Source organism: Myxocyprinus asiaticus, chromosome 17 (genome assembly GCF_019703515.2).
Source record: "Myxocyprinus asiaticus isolate MX2 ecotype Aquarium Trade chromosome 17, UBuf_Myxa_2, whole genome shotgun sequence".
NCBI lineage: Eukaryota > Metazoa > Chordata > Actinopteri > Cypriniformes > Catostomidae > Myxocyprinus > Myxocyprinus asiaticus.
Genome location: NC_059360.1, coordinates 42,101,982 through 42,120,906, shown reverse-complemented (window position 1 = coordinate 42,120,906; position 18,925 = coordinate 42,101,982). Strand labels below are relative to the sequence as shown.

Genomic DNA, 18,925 nt, shown 5'->3' with positions numbered 1-18,925 from the left:
AAAGCCGGGAAACTTCGTTTTCCATGTTTACGTTCTCTCATTCACTATGGAGGAAAAACGTTCTCCCGTTCTAGTTCATAGCGAAATCACACTATGACCTTTCCTCCCTGGTTCATAGTCCACGCTTTCTCTCTGCAGTGCGAATATGGGAGACAAAAAGATACTTAGCATTGGTTTGGTGTGTTTGGATATCATTAATGTTGTGGAAAAATACCCGGAAGAAGATACTGATACCAGGTGGGACCTTAAAATTCTGCACTGTACAGTGAAATAGCAGGCTAATGCAGAATTAAGATTTTTTTAATGAGTTCCTGATGCTTTTGCATTAGCTTTCCAAAAGCATAAACCGCTTGAACATATACTGTAGTCTAGATGATCCCACTACGTTTTGCAGTTAATGCTGCAGAGGTGTTTTGAATGATGTACAACTGGATTGCAGGTGTTTGTCACAGAGATGGCAGAGGGGAGGAAACGCGTCAAACACGTGCACAGTTCTGTCTCTGCTTGGAACCCCGTGTGCATTTATGGGGTCTTTAGCTCCTGGACCAGTAGCTGAGTAAGTGTTCTCCTTCAGCTTACTTGCTTAATGCAACAGGATCTTCTGAGCTATTATTTGGGCTATGCAGTATATAAAAATCAAGTTGTCAAACATTTAAATTTATCTGCTAAAAAATTTAAGGGTGGCAGAAAATAGAAATAGGATAGATAAGGAAATATATAATGCATGTTTAAATATAAATTACATAAAAGGAAAATAATTATATTGAATGAGAATGTGTAGTTATACATCCTGGATATAATGAATGTATGTAATTCTGAATATATGATTTTAGGATTTTTTAATCTTTTTGTTAAGTGGATGCATTTGTTCCTTTATTAACAAAGTATAATTTATATATATATATATATATATATATATATATATATAGTTATTCTTTATGTGTGCGTGTGTGTGTGTGTGTGTGTGTGTGTGTGTGTGTATATATATATATATATATATATATATATATATATATATATATATATAACACTGGTGGCCAAAAGTTTGGAATAATGTACAGATTTTGCTCTTATGGAAAGAAATTGATACTTTTATTCACCAAAGTGGCATTCAACTGATCACAATGTATTGTCAGGACATTAATAACATGAAACATTACTATTACAATTCTTACTATTCTTCAAAGAGTTCTCATGAATAATCCTCCATGTGCAGCAGTGACAGCTTTGCAGATCCTTGGCATTCTAGCTGTCAGTTTGTCCAGATTCTCAGGTGACATTTCACCCCACACTTCCTGTAGCACTTGCCATAGATGTGGCTGTATTGTCGGGCACTTCTCACGCACCTTACAGTCTAGCTGATCCCACAAAAGCTCAATGGGGTTAAGATCCATAACACTCTTTTCCAATTATCTGTTGTCCAATGTCTGTGTTTCTTTGCCCACTCTAATCTTTTCTTTTTGTTTTTCTGTTTCAAAAGTGGCTTTTTCTTTGCAATTCTTCCCATAAGGCCTGCATCCCTGAGTCTTCTCTTTACTGTTGTACATGAAACTGGTGTTGAGCAGGTAGAATTCAATGAAGCTGTCAGCTGAGGACATGTGAGGCATCTATTTCTCAAACTAGAGACTCTGATGTACTTATCCTCTTGTTTAGTTGTACATCTGGCCTTCCCCATCTCTTTCTGTCCTTGTTAGAGCCAGTTGTCCTTTGTCTTTGAAGACGGTAGTGTACATCTTTGTATGAAATCTTCAGTTTTTTGGCAATTTCAAGCATTGTATAGCCTTCATTCCTCAAAACAATGATTGACTGACGAGTTTCTAGAGAAAGCTTTTTCTTTTTTTGCCATTTTTGACCTATTATTGACTTTAAGACATGCATACTATTGCATACTGTGGCAACTCAAAAACAAACACAAAGACAATGTTAAGCTACATTTAATGAACCAAATAGCTTTCAGCTGTGTTTGATACAATGGCAAGTGATTTTCTAGTACCAAATTAGCAATTTAGCATGATTCCTCAAGGATAAGGTGTTGGAGTGATGGCTGCTGGAAATGGGGCCTTTCTAGATTTGATAAAAAATGTACCTAGTACCAATTTTCTTCTGAAACAGCAAAATCTGTACATTATTCCAAACCTTTGGCCACCAATATATATATATATATATTACTTCTGTAAGGTTATTATCAAAGGAAATAGACTACTCATCTCTTTAATGACTCTCCATGAGTTACACTCCTTTTCTTAGTTTACTTTAGCGACACACTTATTGTTCTGTATGAGTACTTTGTCTTGAAAATGTGTTCCTCTAGCTTCATCTTGAATGACTTTCAAATGTACAAGATTGACATCTCTCTTCTTCTGGAGCATGCTGAATGCTCCTTTCCAGCCTCTGTAGTTATCAGCAATGTGACGACAGGAAGCCGCACTATTCTGCACATGAACAGGTTTGTATGTGAGTTTATGTGTAATATGAAGCTTTTTTCCTAACAGATGCCAAAGTAAGGCTATCCCAGGTGAGGTGATCATTCTTGATCACTTCAAAACGAGTGGAAATATACTAACCGCCCCAAAGGGGTAAAGTTTTTTTCCTTTAAAGGGTGCATTTGAAGTGCATGCTTCAGCATGGCAGCAGTGTCAGTTGTGCCAGTCAGTAATGCATATGGGTCACTATTATATATGCCTATCTGTTTGATGTGGTAGTTTCATCGTGGGGGATTTTGCACGGCGTGGGGTGGACATTTCTGGTGTGGCTTGGCAGCAGAGGGGTGAGACCCCGTGTGCCTGTTGTGTGGTGTGTCCTGCCACTGGCTCCCGCACTGTCGTGCTCTCAGACACGTAAGAGGAGCATTCAAGGGCACGATAATCATGTGACCATCATTACGCATTAATATGGAATGACTGGGTCCACTGCAGGGACTTCATCACTTCCATTGGAAAGTAAATCAGCTGGGCAACATTTTTTAATCTTAAATGCTACTCTACATTGGAATTTGATGCATGGAATAGGCTATGCATCAAATAACAGAACATAGTCCAGAGTTACATGGGGGGCCTGGCAAATCACATTGTTCAACAGAATTTGGGAGAGTAATAGAAGTTTCTCTGCAGTGGCACTATGTTAATTGAAAATAATTTAGTCTTAAAAGTAGCTGCCATTAACAAATCATTACAAGTTGACTTTGCATGCATTAATTGAAATGCTGATTAGTTTTTGTTTTTTAATTTGTTATTGTGAATTTATAATTTTCCAGTTAGATGTCTGTTTGTGCAAGATGGTTTTTTTGAACCATTTAAAATAACACAACAGCACACATGTAGAAGCGAACAAAGCTTATAGAGTAAAAGTCCCATTTGTTTTTCCATAGACTAATTGATTTTCAACGATAACTTATAAACCTTTAAAGACAGACCTACCGTGAGCTCTGATGGTATATGCTTCCGTTGAAGCATCAGTCTGCGTTATTTCAACTTCATTGTTTAATAATCATTTGATAGTGCAATTCATGGTAAACAACTTCATTACCCATGGTCCAGCAGAGAAAGCTTCACCAATCAGAGAACCGCGGCCAGCCAAGTCCACGAAATGTGCCTCGGAGTGACCGCCAACTCCAATGGCGCACTGTGAATGAAGCAATCGAGTCGGTGTCTCTTCACCCTTAAACTACTTATCTATTTGTACATATCAGAATATTTAGCAATAAACATAAAATATAATGTTTCTATACTTAAAATCAACAACCTAAAATCAATAGTTTTATATATTCCCATCATTTTTTATTCAATGACACAGTTCGTGACCTCATGAAAGACAGTAAGTACACAGTATTGTACCTTTGTCTTTATGTTCGATTTTCAAATGCTTTTTTGACTCAAAACAAAGTTCATGATATTGTGATTTACCTCAGAGCTCTTTTATGAAGGATTTTATGAAAAGTCTATGGGAAAAATGAATTGGAAAAATACTTCCGGAACCCAAATGGCAGAAAAAGTGGGCGGGCATTGTTGCACTCTATTTGCTGTGTTCATAGCAAGCTAATAAAACACTTATTTTCATCTTGGCCTTTAGTAATATTTAAATAGCTAACCTAGTCACTAAAACCAACAGCTTGTTAACTTAATCTATAATTGTTATAAAATGCTTGCCTGTATACAAACTAGCGCACATCCAGTATCAGGCAACAATCCAGGGTTTTTCCAACAACTAAAGTTGATCGACAATCAATGTTTCAGTTTGTGTCTGTCAACAAGTTTGTGTTTTGTAATTACATCGGGTAATGTCAGAATAAAGGATATTGTTTACAATCTTTCATGTAAACAGACAGCAATAATGACTTATTTACTGATCATTCATTTGAACACTGATTGTTGCAGTCTAGAAATACAAGAGCACTTTTGTTAGTCGTTCTCTCTGCTTAAACAGAAACTTGCCAGATGTTTCTGTAGAGGACTTTTCAAAGGTGGACCTCAGCCAATACAAGTGGATCCACTGGGAGGTGAGATCGTCTGCCAAAAACCTTCCATTTGCTTCTCAGATACAGTATTGTAACTGTCCAGGTTCACATGAGAACATTGTAATACTATTTAGTTCCTTCTTATCTGTGACACACTAAGTTCTTACCAACTGTTTTATGAATGCATTGCCAGGGCCGTAATGCTGAAGAACAAGTGAAGATGATTGAGACGGTGAGAGAGTATAACAGCAAACAGGAGGAGAAAAACAGAATCACAATCTCTGTGGAAATAGAGAAGACCAGGGAACCCCTCTACCAGTTGTTTCCTCATGGTGATGTGGTATGATTTTACTATATGTTTGACTAGTTATATCTTATGTTTACTTGATACATTATTTTATTTGGACAATTTGCACAATTGGATATTTAAATGTGTATTTTGACGTACAGTTGGTTTGGGTTGGTAAATTAATAATTAGAATCATATGAAATGCTTTCAAAAGACATTTGAAAATTTAAAGGCACAAAATACAGTGGGGTCCTAAAGTCTGAGGCCACATCGAAAATCTGGGACTTTTTATTTTTTTCATTTAAACCTGGAAATAAACAATCTTTTTGTGTTTTGTGAACATTAAAAAGATGTAAAACGATGAGGAAATATTTACAATTCGACACTATTTCTATGTCACTAATCAAATTTACAAGAAGCAAAATTGTGACCTTTGTACAAAAGGTCAGATTCCTTTGCTTCCATTAAAGCACATAAGATGCTTTTTGGAACGTTCCCAAATCATGCTGGAATAACATGAATTATCGTGTTTTGCACAAACTCACGGAGTCCATACCAGCTCATGTGCATGCTGTCATTAAAGCAAAAGGCAGACTGCCATGGACATAACAAATACAAAAAATGTATGTACATTTTTCAATTCAGTTTTTTTATTCAAATAGTTTTTCTGATAACACAATAAACTTCCATATTAAATTTGAAAATAATGCAAAATAGAATAATTTTCACTAGTGGTCTAAGGCTTTTGAACCCGACAATATATGTCTTATATGTTTAGTGCCATGCTTGAATACTACACCATCTGTTTCTGTGTCTGCTTTAAATCAGGTCTTTGTTAGTAAGGATGTGGCAAGACACTTTGGGTTTGATTCAGCCTCTGCTGCACTGAAGGGCTTCAGCAGTCGTATAAGGAAGGGGTGAGTAAAAGACCAGCAGGAGAAAGAACAAATGCATAATCTGTAAATAATATCTATTTAAACAGTCCACCAGATGTCACTAGAGTTCTAAAAAAATAAATAAAAAAACTCTCCTGAGCCTGTGTAATTAATAACACTGCTTAAAGGGATAGTTCACCCAAAAATGAAAATTCTATCACTCAGCCTCATGTTGTTTTAAACCCATATGTCGTTCGTTCTTCCATGGAACACAAAAGGAGATGCTAGGCAGAAGTTAACGTCAGTCACCATTCAATTTTATTGTTTGGAAAAAAAGATGCAATGAAAGTAAAAGGTGACTGAGACATACTGCCTAACATCTCCTTTTTTGTTCCATGAAAGAAAGTCATACGGGTTTGGTGCAAAATGAAGGTGAGTAAATGGTGACATAATTTTCACTTTTGGGTGAACAGTCCCTTTAAGAGTGTTCATTTTTTAGCCATTTCATGTGTTATGGAAAGGTTTCAAGTTTTTTTTTATTTTTTTTTTTAATAGGGCTACCCTCATTTGTGCCTGGGCAGAAAATGGAGCTGATGCCATGGGTCCTGATGGCGTTGTCACCCATTCAGATGCATTCCCACCCGAGAAGCTGGTAGATACACTTGGAGCAGGAGATACATTTAATGCTTCTGTAATCTATTCACTGTCAAACGGTGAGGATCATTTCTTGATTTTAACTGCATGAAGTCTAAAGCTTTTGATGGTTCTATTTTGATAACACACCACTTTAATATCTTACTACGTTATTACAGAATTGTGAGTTTCAAGTGCTCTATGTAGCGTCACAAATGTACTTTTTTTATTAAAGGAAAAGTTCATGCCAAAATGAACTCTTCCTGTTGTCCTGAACCCATAGGACTTAGCCTTAGTCACCATTCACTTTCATTGCTTTATTTATTTATTTATTTTTTACCCCCCTGTAATTGGTTTTCAGAGGCATTTTTTTTTTAACCTTTATGGGTGCATATTGTTGCTCAAACCATATACAGCATGTCGTCCATAAAATCAAGAAGTAACTGTTTTTTATACTTATATAGTATACAAGCTATATAAGTCATATAAGCTACACATTCAACAACACTTGTGTGAATTCAGCTACAGGTTACTACACTGTACGCTAACACCCATAAGTAGATAGGTCTTATGTAACATAATGAAATATATCAAATGTTTAAACAACAGAGGAATTCACTACAGAGGCATTTTTTGCCCACATATTTGAAATATTTAGGGCATTTTTAGCACTTTCAGTGGGATTTGCCCCCCGAGCCCTGGTTAATTTCTGACCTTGGCTGCGCAGTAAAGAGTGATAAATGAATATGAATGATTTCAAGCCTGCTTCATTCTCTCTCTGCAGGGGGCGGCCTACAGGATGCACTCACATTTGGCTGCCAGATTGCAGGCAAAAAATGCGGTGTCCATGGATATGATGGAATTGTTCAGTGAACGTGGTGGAGAGGTGCACATCTGGAATGTACTACAGACATGGTGCCTGTTATGATCTACTGATTGTTTTAAGGCACTAAGCATTGACAAGGCAATAGGAAAGTCTTTAAAACACTGATCTGCCATAAAACTTATGACCAATTATGACTGAAAGGACTATGGGAAAGATAATTCAAACTAATAATGTTTTTGTTTTACTAAGGTTCCTGTGTATTAGCATTAAAATAACAAGAGATAGCATATAGCCAAATACATTTTAACAATAGAAAAACATGTAGAGATCAAAGCCTTCTGTATTAAAAACTTACTGAAGGGAGGAATTATTGACGACAGGCCGGTGACTTAATGAAAGTTAATATACATCTGAGGTGGTTATGTGTAAACAAAGAGAAAAGAAGTTATATGGGATTGTAATGCTGTCAAAAAACTTGGAAATATAATAATTTATCAGTGTTGGGGTATAAGTATTAATGTGTGAACTTAATTTCAAATACTTCAGACAAGTATGTGATTTGTGAATGCAATGTACAATTATTTTAAATCAATACAAATTTTCATAAAGCTGCATTGAAGGGAAAACGAGTAGGTGCAATCAATTTTACAGAATTTCGTTGATTTCTTAAGTTTCATAGCACTTTGATAACCGATAATTGTTGTTATGAGAACTTCTGGCATATTGTACCCCGATTTTAAGTGGAAAATTGGCAAGCATCACAGCAACAGGAGGAAGCAAATGTATTTGAGTTTGTAGAGAAAAAGAAAAGGAAGAGAACATACTTTAAGTGTGTAAGGATGAAAGACAAACAAGACATGTGACATTTTCCACTCAATCTCATTAAGACAGCTGGCCAGCACTACACTGATTACACTGACTACCACACCTAGTGTGTAATAACAACACACTGTCTGTCTGGCTGTCTGTTTGCAACAATAATGCTGAAAATATCCATTTGGGGTTATATGGGAAAATTAAAATGCATATGAAACATTTAACAAAGATAAACATAAGAGTCAGGTCCAAAAGTCTTGAGACCACATTCAAAATCTGGGATTTTTTTCATTTAAACCTAAAACAGAATTTACAGTAAAAAACAAACAAAAAAAAAACTGTTAAATGATAAAAGTTACTGATATTCTGCACTATTTCTAGGTCAAGTGTAATCAATTTTGTGACTATGCTACTCTGTATAAAAGGTCAGATTTCTTTGCTTCCATTGGAGCACACAAGATGCTCTTTGGATCATTCTCAAATTATGCTGGATAACATGGATCATCAGGTTTTAAACAAACTTGTGTAATTTATGCCAGCTCAAGTGCATGCATGCTGCCATTAAAAGAGGGACATACCAGTAGTAATAAATTCTGAAATTTAAATTTTTGCTCAAACTGTTATTTTGTATTAAATTAGAAAAATGCAATAAGAATTTTAACAAGTTGACTCAGACTTTTGGACTCCACTGCATGCTTGGCATTCCATACAGGCTAGATCTAGGGTCATTAAAGTAATACATGCAAAAATACAGTATTATTAAGAAACTGAAAGAAAACAAAATGAAAAAAAAAAAAACATGGAAACACTAAAACTCCTCATGGTGGTACAGATGAGACAGATGGGAGGAGGTTCACTCGCCAACGCTTTGTCTAGACACCAGTGGCTTAACAAACAGAAGGCTTTATTCCATAAACTACATCCCAGTATGACTATTGATGGACACCCAGAAATGTTGTTCTTTCCATTAAATCACAAGCCAATTTCCAAATGACTTCTCTGGCTTGCAAAGTGGAAAATTGTATGCATTGTACACTCCTCTCCTCAATCACACCGTTTCTGTACACATGCCTCTAAAAATAATTATTACAAAAGGGAAACAGTTGGTCTTTTCCATTCAGAAAACATGCTTTCAATCACGTTTTGCTTTTACAAATGATCCGGCAGCTCGTGTAGTTTTTCCATGTCGAATAGAAAATAGACACAGACGGCAGCAAAACCTGCAGGTCTTGCACCATCAATCACTGAATGGAATTCTATTCAACAAAATCACGGTTCTTGAGTACCAGAAAACTTTCTGTTGTGCTTGGGACAATGAACAGTAGTCTGTGTAATGTTTTGCACAGTGCCAGTGTGAAATTTGTTGCTATGTCTTGTTGTAATCCGGTACGCCACCTGATGAAATTGCAAAACCAAGCTCAGGGGAGATTACATTGTGTAAAATTAAATATCTTTATTTGAAACACGTGTTGCCAACATACACACACAAGGTAACAGGTTAAACCATAAGGGGGACCTATAGAATCTCACAATTGGTCTACACCGGACGCATCCATTGACGCGACACAACGGCTTGAGGCCATCTCGATTGAAAGCATCGAAGCGAATGTTCGGAATGATGTGCAGAAAGCACGGACCAATCAGCTGTTAGTGCGCATAGACTTCAGCAGCTGTTAAATGGGTGAATAACTAGTTATATCCTACTTTATTTTCAATGGTAATCCACTAGTATAAACATTTACTTACTATATAATTATTATTGTAATGATGTTGTTGCTAAAACTGCGTATACCTGTACATGTGATTTTAAACAAAAGATTAATTAAATTAGTAGACCAGAAATATCACAAGCTGGCTTTAAAGGTGCTGTTAGTGATTTTAGCCATTCTGGAACTCTCTAGCTAGACCACTAGCTCTTTCCAAAACACCGCCCTCCAAAAATAGTGTTGAGACCGACACCGAACAGTAGAGCAGTGCGTCTTCTCACTGTTGTCAAACACAACAGTAGCAAAATAGTGCCTGAATATGCCGTTAAAACTAAATGAATCGCTTCAACTACTACATTATGAGAATGTGCAAAACTATTGACAGGCAGAAAGCACATCAGAATCTTCTGACTCGCTCAAGGAATGTGAAGCGGCCCACGGACACATTTTTGTTTGCTGTTTACACAGTCTAGTGCTGTCGCAGAGACCGGTGAAATATCTCAGGATACTTATTTCAGAGATATCTTTCAGGAAGTAGAAACATTTTCTGCATAAATGTAATAAAAAATGGAAAACTCATGGCAAAATGATTCATGCATATGATATTTGGTATGCAGTGTTATTGTTTGCCAGAAAAGTGACTGTAGACACTCTGCAGCATGTCAGCAATAGAACGGGGCATCTGTTCACTGTCAACGTGTCACGTCGCAACTAACGCTTTCAGTGTAGACAGCATCAGTAATTATAATGGAAGTGATTTGCTTTTGATGCAACCCGCCACTCGTGTCCGGTGTAGACAGCATGTTAAAGCCGATTTCAAACTCCCTACAACATAAAAATAAATGTTATGGTTAAATTATTTATGTTGCAGCATTCATTATATGAGCTGGGAAATCTCTTAACTAAAAATAGTTGAAACAGCACACATAAGATAGCAGCCTTAATTTTCAACATTCTTGACCATATTAAGGATAAAAAGTTTTATAGCTTGTGACGAGGAGGAGGGCATGGCCTGGCCGTGAGGACGCATGCCCGGCCCTGAATTGTTTTAAAGACCAGCCGGAGGCGCCAGTTCGAGAGGGAGAGAGAGACACACGCGGCCGCTGTGTGTGTATGTCTGTGTGTTTATGTTTGTTTAAGTTGATTTACGTCATTAAAAGTTCATGTTGACTGTTCTGCTGGTTCCTGCCTCCTCCTTGCCCATCCTTTACCCATTACAATGGTGCTGAAATCTGGGAAGGAGGAGGGATGCGCTGTCGTGGAGTCCTCGTCGCTGTCGTCCGCCAGGAGAGGAGCCACGGCCGTCTGCCAGGGGATGGAGGAGTCGCTGCCGTCCGCCAGGGGAAGAGCGGCTGTCATCCGCCAGAGGGCGGAGGAGTGGCTGAGGATCAGGCGATGGCGTGTCCGGGAACTGACAAGCGAGTTTTTCTTTCTCTCTCTCTCTCTCTCTGTCTCTCCCGCCCCTTGTCTTCAGAGAGGTGGGGAAGACCTGCCGGCAAAAAGTTGGCCAGAAGGGCAACATCTCCCCTCCAGGAAGGGAGGGGAGGGGAGTACGTCATGCCGGTTTCCCCGGCCTGAGTCAGGCAGTGGAGAAGTGTGACGAGGAGGAGGGCGTGAGACACACGTGGCCGCTCTGTGTGTGTCTGTGTGTTTATGTTTATGTTGACTGTTCTGCCAGTTCTCGCCTCCTCCTTGCCCATCCTGAACCCCGTTACATAGCTTTACACAGAAACATTTCCTTTTAACAAGTGGTGTGAAATAACACTGTTTCAGACATAAAAAGCCATTTAGTTTTCTAGCAAAGCTGTTTAAAGTTCTTTGTCTGTCGTTCAGTAAATGTTCAAGCGAGACCACACAGACAGAATCCATTGATGAAGGACACTCTCTGAATCCTCAGTGTTGTTATTTTTCAAAGACACTTTGTTGAACCACATTAAGGACAGACAGTTTGATAATAATCTCCACTGAATGGGGAATATGAATCATACAGCAAAATGCAACTGTCCTCCACTCTGATAGAGCTGATGTTTTTGTAAACACTTCAACAAATCTCCAAAAGCCCACTTTTAGCTGGTTAGGTAGCCGCTGAGAAAACCGTGTGCCCAAAAAACGGGTGAGAACCAAAGATTTTATTTCAGTCACCTCTGACATGGATAATTTCCTCAGCTTTTTTAGCAGAGCACATGGATTTTTCCAGAAGCACTTGGGGAGTTTGCATGGAAAGCGATGAACTACATCACAATTGTCATGTTGAATCACATATTGAAAGCATCCTGAAATCATTGCTGAACTAAATCATTAAAGTTGCATTAGAGGCATTGGTGTGTTGCGGAAAACTTCCAACCACATATTTAGTTAAGTATGAGCATCTTTGGCAAGCATTGTGGTAAAGCAGGATGTTATTCCTGGAAAACTTGTCACTTGTAATGTAGAAAACAGCAAATACTGTACATTTAAAGACCATCCCCTTAAATCTTAAGGTAACTAAAGTAACCTTGGTACAAAACATAAACGGTAAAACAAGAAAGGTGCACAGAAACTAAACATTCACAGCAAAAAATATGAATTACATTCATCAAATCTCCTTTCCTGTGCATCCAAACTTCCACACATATGAGCCTAACCTATAACCCTGATTGTGAGTCAAGCACTTTGGCAGGAGAGTACTTTACCGTCAGTGGCATACATGGGAAGTCAAACAGAACTCATGGTCTTCTTTGGTACATGAGAGATGATTCATAACTCATTTCTGTGATTCATATAACATGGCAATATCGTAACAATAACATCATCAACAAAAGTCGCACAAACCCGCAGTAGTATTTGTTACAACACTTCTCCAAAACGTTGGGTTAGGATTACATATCAAGGGCAACAGTTCCTCCATTTGAATGTATATTCTCTGCTCAAAGAGTTCACAGGAGGTCAAACAACATCTGTAAGTTTGAAAAATGTATATAAGGAAAAGAAATGCACCCGTCTGCATTGCTATCCCATGCAGAAATTGTCATTTAAGAGTGTCATTTTTTTAGCCCCGTCATTTTGCTGATCCTCTGATTCTGATAAGCCTCAGTGCTCTGTTAGGATCAGTGCCCCTCAAAGGCCCCTAAACATCTTCATATAGAAGCATACCACTAAAGATAGTTAAAGGCTCCACTGAATGGGCCAGTTTGCCCATGACCAGGTCTATGCAGATTGTATCTCCCACCTGAAGGGGTAGGATGATGTTGAAGACAGCCAGAGAACCTGGTGTTGGCTTGGCCTCAGCCATGGGTTTGTTCTCCAGTCCTTCAGGTTGGTAACCCGCTGAGTCTACTCGTGCCATGCCGTAGTTAGACTTGGACAGCACGGCTTCAATCTTCTCATTTTTGTGGCCCGTCAGGATGGCACTAAAGAAATAACGTCCATCGAGTGGTGCGGTAAAGATACCTGTAAATTCAAGATAAAGAAGATAAAGATATATTGTTTGTTTTTCCATGGCTCTTTTCTCCAAAACAGTAGCCCAATGAATTACTAATGAGTCTAAAGTATGTGATGTGAGAAAATATTGTACTTGTTGAAAACCAGAGTCAATTATTTTGGCCGTTGTTATTTTGTCATATATTTGTGTCACGGGACAGTGTCCACGTTGCCTTATTAAGTGTGTCCGGTAATGTATTCGTACTGCTTACCTGCATACCTAATTAATGTCCTACCTTATGTACAACGGTCGAGAAGTATGTTCTTCATCAAATGCATTACATACTCTGACAGTATGCAAATTCGAATGCAGCTAAAGTTATAACAAACACTGCTTCACGTAACAGTGGAAATGAATATACACTCATGTTTACGGCCAGTGCCAAGTTACCTGTTCGTGGATTATAACGTTCTCCTTCATTTACAAGGGTCTTATCAAAAATTATCGTTCCAGATGTAACCATTGGATTTGTGAGAGCGGCTGAGAAGGACAGACGAGGTATGTTTGCGTCTGCACCAGCCAGACCTGAAATGAAAATACTTAAATCAAAAAAAGGTATTCTATCAATATGGCAGTCACAAAGTGATCAGCTTTAGTGATCATCTGCTGACCTTTGGCTCAACTACAGACCCAGTGCCGATGATAACTCAACTGAACAACACATGGAGCAATACTCAATACACTGACTCTCGCACAAACAGACAATGTACACAAACTTCATTGATTTCTTACCATTCTTGCCTTATTTTGATTAGTGACATCTGTGGTTATCAAAATAATCATAGTGTTTAACTAAGATACATCTGCTTAAATGGATAGTTCCACAAGAAAATTCAAATTCTGTTCTCATATACTTACCCAAATGTTGTTCAATACAAATGTCACAATGGTGTTGCCATTTATATTTATAGTATGGAAGAAAAAAAAAATGCAGTGAAAGTTAATTGTGACTGAGGTAGCCATTTTGCCCCATATCTCCTTTTGTGTTCCAGAAGAAAGTAACATAAGTTAGATTTTTTTGATGCCAGAATTTTCATTTCTGGGTGAACTATCCGTTTAAACAATTTAAAGCAAATTAAAACCATACCTTGCTCTCCTCTGAGACCTAAAATGGGAGAAAACCAAATGTGAGTGACTCCAATATGTAATGTACTACATGTCATTTAATGTAACATTTGTCATTTACTAAAATGAAATTGAAAGAAGAAAGCAAGTGAGGGTCTACTTTCATCAGCCACAACATTAAAACCACCTGCCTAATATTGTGTAGGTCCCCCTCGTGCCACCAAAACAGCGCCAACCCACATCTCAGAATAGCATTCTGAGATGCTATTCTTCTCACCACAATTGTACAGAGCAGTTATCTGAGTTACCGTAGACTTTGTCACTCAAACCAGCCCATCGGGCACCAACAACTATCCATGCGATTATCTAGTCAGCCAATCATGTGGCAGCAGTGCAGTGCATAAATTCAGTTAAATTTCACATCAACCATCAGAATGGGGAAAAACTGTGATCTCAGTGATTTGGACCGTGGCATGATTGTTGGTGCCAGATGGGCTGGTTTGAGTATTTCTGTAACTGCTGATCTCCTGGGATTTTCACACACAGCAGTCTCTAGAATTTACTCAGAATGGTGCCAAAAACAAATAAACATCGTGTGAGCGGCAGTTCTGTGGACAGAAATGCCTTATTGATGAGAGAGGTCAACAGAGAATGGCCAGACTGGTCGAACTTACAAAATCTATGGTAATTTTGAACTGTTGCCTTCTGGCCGACGCTTCAGAGCTCTGAGTACCAGAACCGTCAGGCACAGGAACAGTTTTTTTCCCTCAGGCTATCCATCTCATGAACAGTTAAAACTGCCCCATTGAGCAATAATTATGTGCAATTCACAGTCTAATCTTTTTATATTTATCCAACACATCAAACTTCTTCTGCCATTACATTCCCTTGCACTGTATATAACAGATTTGTATTTAGTTTTGCACTACGTTTGTGTATGTGTGAATGTATGTATGTTTGTGTCTGTGTGTGTATATGTGTATATATGTATGTGTATGTATGTATATGTATATATACAGTATGTATATATACTGTCTTATTGTGTATTCTATATATACTTTTTTCCTATTCAATTTCAAATTGTATTTATTTATTTTTATTCAGTTTTTTATTATTGTCTATGTCTTGTTGCTGTTTTGTTTTGTTGTGCACTGGAAGCTCCTGCCACCAAGACAAATTCCTTGTGTGTGTAAGCATACCTGGCAATAAAGCTGATTCTGATTCTGGTAATTCAGATAACCACACTGTACAATTGTGGTGAGAAGAATAGCATCTCATAATGCTATTCTGAGATGCGGGTTGGCGCTGTTTTGGTGGCATGAGGTTTTTTTATTTTAATATTGTGGCTGAACGGTGTATATTTAAGTAGTTAAGATTTATAGGATGGACAAGAATAAGAAGATTTCTTACCAGGAGGTCCTCTTGGCCCCGGTATGCCTGGAACACCTGGTGGTCCTTCCTGACCTGCTGGTCCATCCCTACCTGGAGGCCCCAGTGGACCAGGGAGCCCTTGAGGACCTGGTGGTCCAGGTAAACCTAGAATAGGAAGTTAAAAATTAATTTAGAGTTTATATTTCTTCATATCCATTAAAATAAAGTGAGCTACATTAGTTACTGTTGCTGGGAATTTAGAGAATACGTTCATACGCACTGTCAGGCCACGTCCACACAAATACATATTTGGTTGAAAAGTTTTCATCATCATTTTCCAAAGTATGCAGTACCAGAATTTTTTTCGGAAGTCTCAGTTTTTGGTGGAGGAACATACTGTTCCGGTGTGAAATCAATGAGTTTTCAACCGAAAACTTGTAAGTATGGATGTGGCCTCAAACTGCTGAATGAAGAAAGCAATCCATGTTTACATGACTTTTGAAATGTTCACAAATAAACTCTGATTAAGACTTTCTACTTGAAACACGACAAAGTCAGACCTGTCATGTCTTGCTCAGCTAAGTTCTGGAACTCCTTGACGATATGGACCATTGAGGAATTCAGTCTCTTGATCTTGCCGTGGATATCATCCAGATGTGTGTTCTGGAGGATTTCAATGAACCCGCTGTGTGAAGTCACTGTGTTGTTTAGTCCACTAACACAGTTCCATAGGCCAGACACGTGTTTGTTCAAACCTTCTTTGATCTTCTGCAGACTGTCTGAGACAGAGTCAAGTCGCCCACAAACCACTTCAAGTTTAGAAAGCCTCTTATCCAGACCATCTCCAGTCCTCTTGCAGTCACCCATCTCCACCACAAAGTTGTTCCCAAAGCGGCGTACATCCCGATCCACATTGTCAAAGCGTAACCTGCTGTCCTCTATGTGCTCTGTCATTTCCTGCTGGATCTTGTCAATTTCTGTAATGATTTTGTCTTTGGTGTTCCCTAGGTCAGTAATCACACTGTCATGTTTGTGAACCACATGTTCCAGACCTTTTAGTGTGTCATTTATGGAGCTGAAGGTTAAGATAACCTCTGACAATTCTCCTTGGATTGACCTGAGATCCCCGCTATTGCTACTAACGACACTGTGACCATCAAGTGGTTTTTGTGGGTCATCTAGGTGACCCGTTCCTGAATCGGTTCCTGTAGGAGGATTCAATGTGATCTTGCACTGACCGCTGCATTTCTCTACCTCCACTTTCAACTGATCCATCTCGTCTTGCAAACTGGAGCACACATCTACACAACCCGTCTGACCAGCGTCAAATTTACCTTTAATTAAGTTTATTTCCTTTTGCCATCTGTCCATGGCATGGTTCGTTATGTTCTTGAGTTTCTTCAGGTCATCTTCCACTGTGCTGCAAACGTCACAGTTCTCAATCTCAGTCACAATTCTGTTGAAGTGCTCCCCATTGTCTCCAGTTAGAGCTTTGATCTTGCGAACGTCATGGCTTAGGTTGATCACCCTATCCTCAAGGGAATCACCGGACACTGAGAGATCCTTGAGTCTTGTGTCAAACCTCTTGATCTCGTCTTCATTTGCAATGACTCTCCACTCTAAAGACTTCACTGTGTCACCAGGACTTGGACTACCACCCCCTGGACTTGATCCAGAACTTGAGCCCGAGCAAATGGAGCATTCGCTTAACCTTCTGTCTATATAGGATGTTGTGTTCTCTAGCCGAGACAAACGCTTATCAAGATCGAACACGGTTTCCTTTACGTTTCCTATATCGAGGTCCATGTCATTAATCCTGTATTCCTGGTCAAGAATACGATTATTGAATTCATTGCGAAGATTTCTGAGTTCCTGCTGAAACGAGTCTCGTATGTTAGTCTCCATATAAGCACAATTTTCCTCTGTCCTCTGGACAGTGTTATTGAGCCGCCTCTCCAGGTCTTGTAGATGATTGATGAAGATGTCTTCCGTCACTTTAGGGACTTCTCCTTGTCCACCTATTCCTCCGCCATATGTTCCACCACCTCCAGTTCCTCCAAGTTCTCTGTTCAAACGATCCTGCAGCTTGTCATATGCCTCTGATGTGGAGCTTATCTTCCTGTCCATATCATTGAGTCTTACTCTGAGGTCTGTCACCGTGTCACAGCAGCCTTGAGAGCGGCTAAGTTCTCGGTGTAAACCATCGAGAGTCTGGCGGTGACGCTGGTCCATGGCATTGATCTGCTTCTCCATAGCCAAGATCCTCTCCTGATCTTGTTGCTGTTGGCGTCTCAGGTCCTCCACCCCAGCTTGACAAGCAGAACAAGACAGCGTCACTCGATGTTCAAGTTCTCGGAGGATTTCCTCCTTCAAGGTGGTGAACCTCTTTCCTCCAATTCCTCCATCATCTAGATCATTGCCTCCACCCTTTCCATTCACTAAGTGGTTATTGATGCTGACCAGGGTCTTGTCGTGGGCTTGAGTCCGGTTGTCCAACTGATCCAGCTTGGTCTGTATGTTATGAATGGTCTCTTTCATTTCTGGCTGTGCTGCATCAGCTGGCGTTTTGCCGCTATTAAAACCAGGTTTGCGCATTTCCTCCTGGAATCTCTCATTCATGCCACGCAGCGTAGACTGCAGGTCATTTAGGTCTTTGGTCAGCCTCTGGATTTTGTCCTCCAATTGTTTCATCTTGTGATTGTCACCTCTCCCTGGGCAGAGATCAAACATCATGTTAATGTTTAAACAGTTAATAGCTAATTAGAGATTAGTAGTAGATTCACAGAACCAGAACAGACAGTCCAGCCCAGTCTCACAATAGAAAAGTCGCTCTAGTGAGTTTTTCCTGTGCACCAGTGACAATTTTTAACCTTGTTTCTAAACATTTCATAAAGCCTCAGTTATCTGCTGATGTTATCATATGTTTGAAGGATGCAGAATATGAAAGAAGCTAGAACATCAATATGGTTAGATATTTTTAAAGACAGTACAGCATGAATTACATTCGTTTGATTGGTTGGCACACTCAATTATAACATGCTAACATACATAATCCAAAATGCACGTTAGCAATCAAGCTCACATACACCTCACAAATCTGCACAAGTCACGTGAAAAGCCACAGTCAAAGTCGTCCGAAGATAACCAAGGCTTTACAGGCGTAACAGGGTTGGGGGCCATTCAGACAGAACGTGTTCTTGCATTAAAAGAAGCAAGACGCAGCACAGCGAATGGAACAGAATGCAGGTGTCTTGAGATGCATCTAAAAAAAAGTGGTTATTCTGCCTGTTCAGTTGCTGAACAACCATCAAGACGTGGTGCAATGGTCAATGGTATCTGTCTAGCACGTTTACATAGAAAAATAATTGAAAAACAGCACAGACAGATATAACGTGCTTGGTGTGAACATCCACTTACAAAATGAGAAATGT

General features: G+C 39.0%; 2 protein-coding genes across 4 annotated transcripts in view; one reads left to right on the top strand and one right to left on the bottom strand.

Annotated features, from left to right (window-relative positions):
• The first annotated feature begins 31 nt into the window (after window positions 1-31).
• Window positions 32-10,070, top strand: khk (ketohexokinase). 3 transcript variants are annotated; one of them, XM_051723674.1, is made up of 8 exons: window positions 32-237; window positions 440-556; window positions 2,703-2,837; window positions 4,423-4,495; window positions 4,647-4,793; window positions 5,571-5,659; window positions 6,173-6,330; window positions 7,035-10,070. In XM_051723674.1, the coding sequence occupies exons 1-8, from the start codon at window positions 146-148 to the stop codon at window positions 7,121-7,123; spliced, it is 900 nt and encodes a 299-aa protein (XP_051579634.1). In that variant the 5' UTR covers window positions 32-145; the 3' UTR covers window positions 7,124-10,070. The 3 variants fall into 3 exon arrangements, with proteins under 3 accessions (XP_051579634.1, XP_051579633.1, XP_051579635.1); XM_051723673.1 differs by lacking the exon at window positions 2,703-2,837 and adding an exon at window positions 2,312-2,446; XM_051723675.1 differs by lacking the exon at window positions 2,703-2,837.
• Window positions 10,071-10,217: 147 nt separating this feature from the next.
• Window positions 10,218-18,925, bottom strand: part of LOC127455618 (EMILIN-1-like) — a 45,744-nt gene continuing 37,036 nt past the window's right edge. The window contains exons 4-8 of the mRNA XM_051723667.1: window positions 16,055-18,205; window positions 15,534-15,659; window positions 14,146-14,163; window positions 13,449-13,583; window positions 10,218-13,027 (exon numbers count right to left, since the gene is read on the bottom strand). Coding sequence (XP_051579627.1) covers window positions 12,705-13,027; window positions 13,449-13,583; window positions 14,146-14,163; window positions 15,534-15,659; window positions 16,055-18,205 — 2,753 coding nt within the window. The 3' untranslated portion in view covers window positions 10,218-12,704. The remainder of the gene's footprint in view (window positions 13,028-13,448; window positions 13,584-14,145; window positions 14,164-15,533; window positions 15,660-16,054; window positions 18,206-18,925) is intronic.